Here is an 11,421-nt window from a genome sequence, read left to right on the forward strand (position 1 = left end):
TTATGTGGTGTACTACAATTGATTATGTTGGAGTTAAATTGACTGTATTCCATGCATGTTGCTTACTTATCATATCTTGGACTGTGTTTGCTATACATATATAGATAGGGCTGATTATTTACTTACTGAGTGGCAGGCTCATCCCTCTGTTGATATTTTCTTTCAGGAGTAGACTTTGATGTATCTGACTGTTGAATAATAGGTCTACGCACTATACTCAGTCAGGTCGGGCCAGTATGCTGTTTTCTCCTCTCTAGAGTACAAATCTTATTTTGTTTGTATAAAGAGAACATGGGCGTAGAGATCAACTGTGGTGGATCACCTGTGGTGTTTGATTTGTATATATGTGATGTTGTGGGTTGACTATGTCGTTATGACGTTGTGAATACGTATGTATATTGATTAGATGATTATGTGCATTTATATATATAAACACAGGGATTACTATAAGTATGACATTTAGGGTAGATATAGCCCTTGTAGCGAAGGGGGTGCTACATTAGGTGGTATCAGAGCAGGGATTACATTTCCTTGGGATAGTAGATGAAATGTTATTTTATACTTAAGGTGTATATGTTAGGAATCTACTCACATGTGTGTAATTTTTATAGGATGGAGGCGTCAAGAGAAAACGTTGCTGATCCAACTGAGTCAATAGAGTCTATGCAGGGTCATGATTCAGGATCAGAACATCAGGGGTTAGAATCCCAAAATAGAAATGCCCCACAACCAGAAATAAACCCTTTTATGCAACAGTTTATGGAAATGATGCAGAGGATGGCTCCATCGCCACAATCACAACTACATGATGCAGTTATTGATAAAAATTATGAAATAGTAAGGAGACAGGGGGCGAAGGTATTTGCCGGTACAATTGATCCTGTTGAAGCAGAGGAATGGCTGAGAAATACGGAAAGGGTGTTGGACAGGATCGAGTGTACTTTTGAGCAAAAGTTGAGGTATGCAGTGTCCTTACTGGAGAAAGATGCCTTAGATTGGTGGGAAACAGTCCCAGGGAGCAGGAACCGACCAGCCACTTTGACGTGGACTGACTTTTTGAAAGAATTTGCTGATAAATATACTCCGCCAGTCTACAGAAATCGTAAGAAAGTTGAGTTCCTTGAATTAAAGCAAAATGAGTTATCTGTTGCTGAATATGAGTTACAATTTGTGAGATTGTCAAAATATGCCCTAGTAGAAGTGAGTACCGATGAATTGAGAAGAGACAGATTTGAAAGGGGGTTGAGACTTGAGATTCGGGAGAAAATAGCAATCAAACCTCCAAGTTATGGTGCACTGCTGGAAGCGGCACTGAGGGCAGAGGAGACATCCATTGAAAGGAGCTCAACTGAAGCTAAACGAAAGAAATTAACAGGTAACCTGAATCCTACGGTGGGACAGAGTGGTGCATTTTCCTTTAGGGGTTTTGGTTCGCAGAGAGGTTGGTTCAGTGGCCGAGGAGTAGGTCAGACTAGCAGGTCTTCTTCAGTATTTTTGAGTAGAGGTGGGCCTACTTCGGTTAGATCTGGAGCAAGACCAGGTTCAGCCAGATCGTTCAGTGGAAGATCTATTCCCTCTTGTGCTAACTGCGGTAGGAGACATATTGGTGAATGTTGGGGAGTTCAACCAATTGTATGTTACCGTTGCCATCAACCAGGACACATTATCAGGGACTGTTCTACATGGAGGGATAATTCCAAAAGACCTCAGACATCAGAGTTTAGCAATGTAGGGGAAAACTCACAACGGACAGGTACGAGCAGAGGACGAGGTAGAGGTGGTCGAGGTAGCGGGAATCTTTCTATGACGTTAACAGGACAAGGTAGTCAGCCTCAACCACAAGCCAGGGTGTATGCAATCACAAAAGAACAAGCTCCTACGGCGCCCGAGGTTATCACTGGTTCCTTCTCTATTTGCGATTTTAGTGCACATATATTGATTGATCCAGGATCTACTTGTTCATTTATATCACGTGATTTTGCATCTCATGTACATGCTAAAATAGAACCATTTGGACATGATTTACATGTGTCTATGCCTGCTGGTGGGTTTGTATTAGTGAATACGGTGGTGAGATCTTGTCCAATAGTGGTGGAGGGTGTTACTTTATATGCAGATCTAGTTGTAATAGACCTTAGGGATTTTGATGTCATTCTGGGGATGGACTGGTTAGCTAGTAATCATGCTTTAGTGGATTGTCAAACAAAAGAGGTGATGGTTGAAGTCAATGGGCAGATGAAGACGGTTATAGTGGGGGAAAGAAACGTGATACCTAACTGCTTAATTTCTGCTGTGATCGCTTTTAATCTGATTAAGGAAGGGTGTGAGGCGTATCTAGCCAGTGTGCACGATACCATGAAAGTTAGTCCGGGTGTATTAGACGTTCCAGTGGTGAGGGAATTTCTTGATGTTTTTCCTGATGAATTACCTGGACCACTCGAGAAGTAGACTTTGAAATAGATACTATTCCTGGAGCAGCACCTATTTCAATTGCACCGTATAGAATGGCTCCGTCAGAATTGAAAGAATTGAAGAAGCAGTTGGAAGAGCTATTGGATAAAGGGTTCATCCGACCTAGTATTTTACCGTGGGGAGTACCAGTATTATTCGTAAAGAAGAAGGATGGGAGTATGAGATTATGTGTCGATTATAGACAGCTGAACCGAATCACAATAAAAAACAAGTATCATTTGCCACGGATTGACGATCTGCTTGATCAGCTAAAGGGTGCCACTGTGTTCTCTAAAATTGATTTGAGGTCAGGATATTGGCAACTACGGATTGATGAAGAGTCGATCCCAAAGACAGGTTTCAGGGCCAGGTATGACCACTATGAATTTGTCGTTATGCCATTTGGATTGACCAATGCCCTTGCAGCTTTCATGGCTTTGATGAACAAGACGTTACAACCATTTCTTGATCAATTTGTGATTGTGTTTATTGATGATATTTTGATATATTCGAGTAGTCCCGAGGAACATGAACAACATTTACGGACAATTTTACAGATCCTGAGAGAGAAACAGTTGTACGGTAAATTTAGCAAATGTGAGTTTTCGATGGAGGAAATTGCTTTTTGGGGCACGCTGTTTCTAAAGAAGGGGTACAACCTGATCTAGCAAAAGTTAAGGTTATTTTAGAATGGGAACCACCTAAAAATGTGTCGGAGATCCGGAGTTTTCTGGGATTGGCTGGTTACTATAGAAGATTTGTAAAGGAATTCTCTATAATCGCAAAACCTCTGATGAACTTGTTGAAGAAGAATGCACCATTTAATTGGAATGACAAATGTGCTCAGAGTTTTGAGGAGTTGAAGATACTCACTTCAGCACCTATCCTTGCTTTGCCGTCTGGGGATGGAGGATATGTGGTATTTACTGACGCTTCACGACAAGGACTTGGGTGTGTTTTCATGCAGCATGGGAGAGTTATAGCTTATGCTTCGAGGCAGTTGAGGCCACATGAGATGAACTATCCAACCCATGATCTGGAGTTAGCAGCCATAGTACATGCATTGAAGATCTGGAGGCATTATTTATACGGGAAGACGTTTCAAATATTTACAGATCACAAAAGTCTAAAGTATATCCCAACACAAAAAGAGTTGAATTTGAGACAAAGAAGGTGGATGGAGCTTTTGAAGGATTATGACTGCACCATTGACTATCATCCCGGGAAGGCAAACATTGTAGCAGATGCTTTGAGTAGAAAGACGGTGGACCAACTTCCGGGTATGATCTGCTATAATATAGAGTATTTGACTGCCCTCAGAGCTATGGATGTACATTTTAGCATTGGTGGTGATATTCTACTGGCTACGATACAAGTGAAGCCCTCCCTCAAAGATAAAATTAAAGATGCACAGGCTAGAGATCCATATCTACAGAGGATGAAAGCTAAGGTGCAAAAAGGAAAGAGCGCTCAATTTATAATCCAAGAAGATAGCAAATTGTTTAATGGAAAACGTATATGCGTACCGAACGTAGAGGAGTTGAGAATGGAAATTATGCACGAGGCACACTACGCACCGTATGCTATGCATCCTGGCAGTACCAAGATGTATCGAGATTTGAGACCCTATTATTGGTGGCCAACAATGAAGAAAATGTGGCAAAGTTTGTAGCGAAATGTTTAACTTGTCAGCAGGTAAAAGCAGAACACCAAGCACCAGCTGGAAAACTTCATCCTTTGACTATACCTGAATGGAAGTGGGAAAAGATTACTATGGATTTTTTCATTGGGTTACCACGTACATTCAGAAGACATGATGCTATTTGGGTGATTGTTGATAGACTGACTAAATCGGCACATTTCCTACCAATCCGTCAAAATGATTCCTTGGATAAGCTCGCCGAATTATATGTTTCAGAGATTGTGAGATTACATAGCATTCCTACCTCTATAGTTTCTGATAGAGATCCTCGATTTACTTCTCATTTCTGGGGAAGCTTGCAAACGGCTCTAGGTACAAAATTGCATTTCAGTACAGCGTTTCACCCTCAGACCGATGGACAGTCAGAAAGGACGATTCAGACATTGGAAGATATGATGAGAGCCTGCATAATTGAATTCAAAGGAAACTGGGATGATCATCTACCATTGATGGAATTTGCTTATAATAATAGTTTTCATTCCAGTATTGGTATGGCTCCATATGAAGCTTTGTATGGAAGGAAATGCCGAAGCCCGATCTGTTGGGATATTGAGGGATTGAGACAGCTTGAAGGGCCAGAGTTAGTCCAAGAAACAGTGGACAAGATAAAAACAGTTAAAAAGTGTTTGAAGGCAGCACAAGATCGGCAGAAAAGTTATGTTGATAAGCATCGGAGAGAGATGGAATACCAGGTGGGGGAAAAACTCTTTCTAAAAGTATCACCATGGAGAGGAATCTTGAGATTCGGGAAGCAGGGAAAGCTGAGTGCGCGATATATTGGGCCATATGAAATTCTGGAGCGAGTTGGACCACTGGCCTATCGGCTAGCATTACCGACAGAATTATCGCAGATACATGACGTGTTTCACATTTCTATGCTACGGCGATACCGATCCGATCCTAGTCATATTTTGCATGAGCCAGAGATAGAGATATCAGAGGGATTGACATATGTAGAAGAGCCAACATAAATTCTGGACCGGAGTATAAAGAAATTGAGGAATAAAGAAATACCAATGGTGAAGGTCAAGTGTAGTCATCACTCTCCAAGGGAAGCCACTTGGGAAGTTGAGAAGAACATGAGAGAAAAATACCCATATTTATTTCCTGAGCCGGTAAGTTAGTTAAATTTCAAGGACGAAATTTTTATTAGGAGGGGAGACATGTGACGTCCGTAGAATTTTGTACGTAATTGAAAAGCTAATTGGTAATTATTAGAAATTTAAATTTAATTAATAAATAAATTATAGATTGAATTTGGAATATAATAAAATTTGAACGGATTAAATTGGAGTTCGTGATAATATTTGTGGGCAAATTATATTAGGAGGGACGTGAAAGGTATTTTAGAAAAGTTTAAAACTAAATATAATATATAATAATAATAATAATAATAATAATATATAAATATATGTACATAATATATAAAAGAAGGGGGGAGTTGGCACCGCCTCAACCCCCCACTTAAAAAAATATATATATGTGTGTGTGTGAATTCATATTCACACACATGCTTTTGCATAACCAGCTCTGGAATATTTCCGCAATATTTCAGTATGAAATATTGATTTTAATTTATATTAATTTATGTAATTATATTATTTAATTAGTTCATTTATTAAATGTTGATTATATTAAGTGATATACTATTTAATCGGAGTACTTTATGATTTTAACTATTTAAATTAGTACCGAATTAAATACCAAATCGGATATAAAAATGATATCGTTGGTTAATTAGATTATTAAATTTATTAGATTTGAATGTTGCTATAGCCAATTTATATAATTCCATCGGAATTGTTAACCACATACGCAATTCTACGTATTGGTATTTAATTAAATTATATAATAGCGAGAAATTGATAACAAATTCGTAGGAATATTCCGAAAATTATAATTAAGATATAATATATCGTTAAAGAGGAAGAATGATGTTTTAATGATAATTTAATTTAAGGATGTTATTAAAAATGATAGTTATAAATGTATAAGGGGTTACATTAAATAAATTCCTATGAATCACTTGATAAATTATAAATATTTTTATGAAGCCTATAGTATCTAGTTATTGAGAAGAACTAGAACGAAGATTTATATTTCGATAGAAGTGGAATATTAAAAAGATTATTGGAAATCGTACAAATAAGATTTAATATTATATTTAAAAGAAATTACGATATTCTCGATATATTAATTGTATGTGGTATAACTCATTATAGGATACGGTGTGAGGTGAAAGAACTGACAATTAGCGATTGAGTAAAAAGAAACGTTGTGAGGTTGAGGTAAGTAAATAATTAGCATTATCTGTATATGCTTTCTGTATTTGTGGTTTTACTGTTATATGAATTTGTGGTTAATGCTACCATTGATTTGTCTGAAAGTATATAAGTGATGAATGATTTGATTTGATTGTCGATATTGTATACGTGGAATGAGGAAATACGTTGAAATATTATGTTTGTTGTTTGATGTGTTGTGGGTGTCTGAAAATAAGAATGTAATGATATATTATTTTACGTTACTAGTTGCTTACAAGAATGGTGATATGTGGAAATGAGGGAGTGGTGGAAAATGAATATAATTGTGGCGTGAATACCCCTTGATGTGTTGAAAAGCCTATAAGGCGAAATGAAATGAAAAGAGCTTTGATGCGATATGAGAAAGAAATGAAATGAAAAGAGCTTTGATGCGATATGAAAAAGATGTGATGTGAAAAGAGCTATGATGCGAAATAAAAGAGCTATGATGCGAATTGAAAGAGCTATGATGCGAAATGAGACTGATGAGCCGGCTGTCAAGGGGATTCACTTAAATTTATATAACGGTGAGATTGAGTTGACGGGAAAAACACGATATCACCTTCTGGTAAGCAAACTAGGAAAAAGAAAGTTTAATTGATTATTTATTTGTGAGACAGTTATGTGGTGTACTACAATTGATTATGTTGGAGTTAAATTGACTGTATTCCATGCATGTTGCTTACTTATCATATCTTGGACTGTGTTTGCTATACATATATAGATAGGGCTGATTATTTACTTACTGAGTGGCAGGCTCATCCCTCTGTTGATATTTTCTTTCAGGAGTAGACTTTGATGTATCTGACTGTTGAATAATAGGTCTACGCACTATACTCAGTCAGGTCGGGCCAGTATGCTGTTTTCTCCTCTCTAGAGTACAAATCTTATTTTGTTTGTATAAAGAGAACATGGGCGTAGAGATCAACTGTGGTGGATCACCTGTGGTGTTTGATTTGTATATATGTGATGTTGTGGGTTGACTATGTCGTTATGACGTTGTGAATACGTATGTATATTGATTAGATGATTATGTGCATTTATATATATAAACACAGGGATTACTATAAGTATAACATTTAGGGTATATATAGCCCTTGTAGCGAAGGGGGTGCTACACATGAAGAGGACAACTACAGGGGAAGAACCTAGTAGATATACAAGAGGGTTGTTCTCAGAACAACAGGCAAAGTCTGGCACATCAACGAGAAAGAATTCTTTGCGGTTTGCAAAGCTTTTAAAAAATGGCCTTTATTTTTACTTGCTAAAGAATTACTTTAAAAATTGATAATACTAATGTTAAAGCTTTCTGAAAAAATAAATTAGAATCGAAGATAGAGAAAACTCGTATTATCAAATGGCATGTTGAATGCCAATATTATTGCTATAATATTGTCATTATAAAATCTCTTGAAAACGTTCTTGCAGATTTTCTGACGAGAGATGGAGGCATCTGAAGCAAACTCCATCATGTTGAGACTCAGGCATCTCCGAAAAAACCTCAAGGAGCTTGACAAAAAGTTCGGACAGCTAGCGGTTAATACCCAAGTTTGCCGGACAAATTCAAAGAACCGATCTAGACACTATCCAGGTCGCAATAAGGAGTTCCTTATTAGCATCCACCTCGCTATGAAATGACTTACGAGAATCAATTCGGAAGGCGTCACCTTCGGGGATCACTCACAAGTTGAGGGAGCATGACCCAAAACATGCCTTTAGAGTACAAGGCTCTAGACCTGTAGCATCGGATTGAAGTAACGATTGCACAAGGTCATCACCAGACTCTGGTGAAACGGCAACAATTGAGTCTCAGGAAGTACAAACTCCTGATGATTCAAGTCAACCCAACACCTCCGGAGTTAAGGAGGGAGAGATTAGCCTTAGGCCGATGACAGACACCTCTAAGGATAATACTAATGAGTTAATATCTTCTTCTGCTTGGCAGGATTACCAGCGTATGTCGGAAAAATTAATTTCTCGGAAAGGAGTAAACTCAGGCAAGACCATCATCGAAACATCCGAAAAATATAATAGGGTCTGGATGTTAGAAGGGTCAAACCAGAAGATGTTTGGGAATGGTTTGATTTTGAAGCTCTTGTTTCAGTTCATACTATGTCACCAAGTTTTTCGAAAATCTCAAAACTTCCGGAGTAGATTAGTGGGGTAGTTTTTGATTCATGGCAAAATAACCCCGACTTAAGGAGAGGCGACGTTTTGGAGATAAAATTCGTTTCAGTAGCTCCAGAAACTGCAGGAAAGGGGTCTCATCCAGCATTCCATTTCATGAAGCTGCAGAGACCAGATATGGTGGTTTTCAACAAGATCAAAGCTACCTTAGGAGAAGCTCCCTTAGTATCGGCCATTAGTGAAGACAGTATCTCTACTAGGAGAACTTGGGGATTATGGGTTTGTCTCATGGAGATGAATAAAGTCAAGTATCCGTTCAAAATCTTCTGAAACAAAGTGAATGGATCGTTCCTATTAAACTCCATGACAGGAAAAAGCACTAAGTTCGCTGAAAACTTATTCGAGAAAAAGAGTATGTTAATCTGGGAAAATAAGCTGCCAGCAACCGAAGCCACAAGAATGAAGACGTGCAGCATGTTGCATGTTGGGCAATGGCATAATCATTTATGCCCTTGCTGTGAGAAACAAGAGAAGCCCCTGTTCGTGACAAAAATTTAGGTCACGAATAAACCCGAACCAGACCAAGACAAGAAAAAGAGAAAAATTTTTACAAAAAGAAGTAAAAATTAAAAAATATAAAAAAGTAAGGATAAGATTGTCGGCAGAAAACGACAAAGGCCCATAGTCAGAAAAGCAGGAAAGATAGTTGGAAATCATGTGACCGACAAATTATTATGAACAACAGTTGAAAATCACGAAGCGATGACGAACGCAATGACGTCATCACAAAACAAGTTTGGAGTCCAAATTTGAAATCCGCGGACGCCTATAAATAAAGATGCAATGAAGCAGAAGGAGAACATTAGAAAACTTCTCCTACTCTTCAAAGCATTAGAGTTCTGAGTCCTTTTTCTATAGTATTTTAATTCTTCAATTAATGGGAGTTTCCGTAACAACTCAAGTCCTTTACACCATGAGAGGCTAAAAAGTTGTGTCCTCCAACGGAAGAATAATGTCTATGTAATATTCTCTATAATTGTTCAATAAAAGATAGGCTTTTGTTCAACCTGTTTATCCAAAATTTTATTAAGTCCCTGTATTGGAGTCTCTTTTATGCCCTAAGGTAGGAAACAAAATAGGGTTGTGCTGTTTTGTTACTAAAGGAGCAAAGTTCCTGTGAACCATCTGCTACAGTCGTGTGGTTAGAAGAAGTCCGTAAAACAGAGGACTTAGAATACCCGGAAACAGAGCGGTCAAAGCAAGATATGAATTTATGGAGTCTTAATTTATTTCGGAAGCATGTTGGGCCATTTTAAGAGCATGAAAATGGATTATCTAGCTATTTTCCTTGAAAGGGTAAAATGGTCATAAAATTGGATGATGGACCAGATTTACGCGAATTTGAAAGATAGTTTAATAAAATTGATATTGCAAAAGTTAGTGTACCAAAATTGAACGGAGACGATGTTAATGTACTAAAGTTTTCTTTTTCCCTTAATAATTCTATGAAGACATTCTTGTCTCAACAAAATTCATTTTCATTCAAAATATGCCCCCCAAAGGAGCAACAACCAACTCCTCACAAATTGGCTACAGAAAAATTTTCATCAATTTCATTATCTCCTTGTCAGACTGGGAAAAAGTCCTTATGAGCTCAAAAATATTCTAAATAAAAAATATCCATTGATTTCCTATTGGGATTACATCAAAACCTTTCAACATTTCCTTCTCAAACAAAATGAGAAAAACACCAAATCTTTCTATTTCCTTTTCGGTGCCAAAATTGCCCCAAAAAAAATTCTAAATTGGTTTGTCAGATGGTGGTATTATTTCGGTCCAAAAACATAAATTCTCCCAAAATCGGTCCAAGAAGCATTCAAATTCTTTACAGAAAATCTCAAGATCAGCATGTTTCCAGGATAATACCTTCCCAATTTGTTCAAATTTTACATTCAATTTAATCTGACCTGAATACTGAAAATTGAACCTCAATTCAAACCCCTCCAAATTGATGAAGACACAATTTTATTTTCTCTGGGAAAGAAATATTGCGTAAAATGATGGGACAAAATAAACACGAAAACTTTTGAACAAACAACAATTTTAGAATGGTTCAAACAAAATCCCACTATATGCAAAACGTCAACAATTCTTGGGAAAGAGATTAATTCGGAGCAAAAACAATTTCGACTAAGGAAAAACAATTTGTCAGCAAGAATTGCCAAAGCAACAACCACAGAGACAATGCAAAAATTTCTCGAGGAAATACAAAGTGACAAAGAAGACTCTCCATTGCCAATCCACCTTGGAGACGAAAACGATGATGATTTTTTTGGGATTTTTAGTTTCATTCCATATAAATTTAGGATGATGTAACAATTCCATAGAAATAGAGGATGATGTAAAAAAAAATCAAAATTCAAAAATTTATTTTTATTTCAGCTTTTGCAGCCCACTAGTTGCATTATGGAGACTTAAATGACAGTCACAATCAGTCAAATTATTCAAGTGCATGAAGAAAGAGAAGATAAATCATTTCTATAAATAGAGGCAATTGTAGGAGAACACAAAATAGAGGCAATTGTAGGAGAACACAACTCTTTTGAAGGCATTTCTCACACACACTCACTTCTCTAGTATTTGTTTCTTCCAAGTTCTTCCTTTTGTTCTTCATCTAGTTCTTCTTCATTCAGTTCTTCTTTCATAATACATAAATCGAATGTCTTGGATAATCAATATCTCTATACATCCAATTGTTCTGTAAATTCTTTGTACAAAAATTCTGATATTCAAGTAGGTTTTCTTCAAACTATAATTGTCTTTAATTTCTGCTTCATA

General features: G+C 37.2%; 1 protein-coding gene across 1 annotated transcript; it reads left to right on the top strand.

Annotated features, from left to right (window-relative positions):
• Positions 1-765: 765 nt before the first annotated feature.
• Positions 766-2,448, top strand: LOC148789334 (uncharacterized). Its single transcript, XM_088879517.1, has one exon. The coding sequence runs from the start codon at positions 766-768 to the stop codon at positions 2,446-2,448; it is 1,683 nt and encodes a 560-aa protein (XP_088735643.1).
• The last annotated feature ends 8,973 nt before the right edge of the window (positions 2,449-11,421 follow it).

Source organism: Sesamum indicum, linkage group LG1 (assembly GCF_026168435.1).
Source record: "Sesamum indicum cultivar Baizhima isolate 11 linkage group LG1, ASM2616843v1, whole genome shotgun sequence".
NCBI classification, from domain to species: Eukaryota; Viridiplantae; Streptophyta; class Magnoliopsida; order Lamiales; family Pedaliaceae; genus Sesamum; species Sesamum indicum.

Bases quoted from the DNA above. Each gene is read 5' to 3' on its own strand.
- LOC148789334 (XM_088879517.1), top strand. From the start codon at position 766: ATGATGCAGAGGATGGCTCCATCGCCACAATCACAACTACATGATGCA.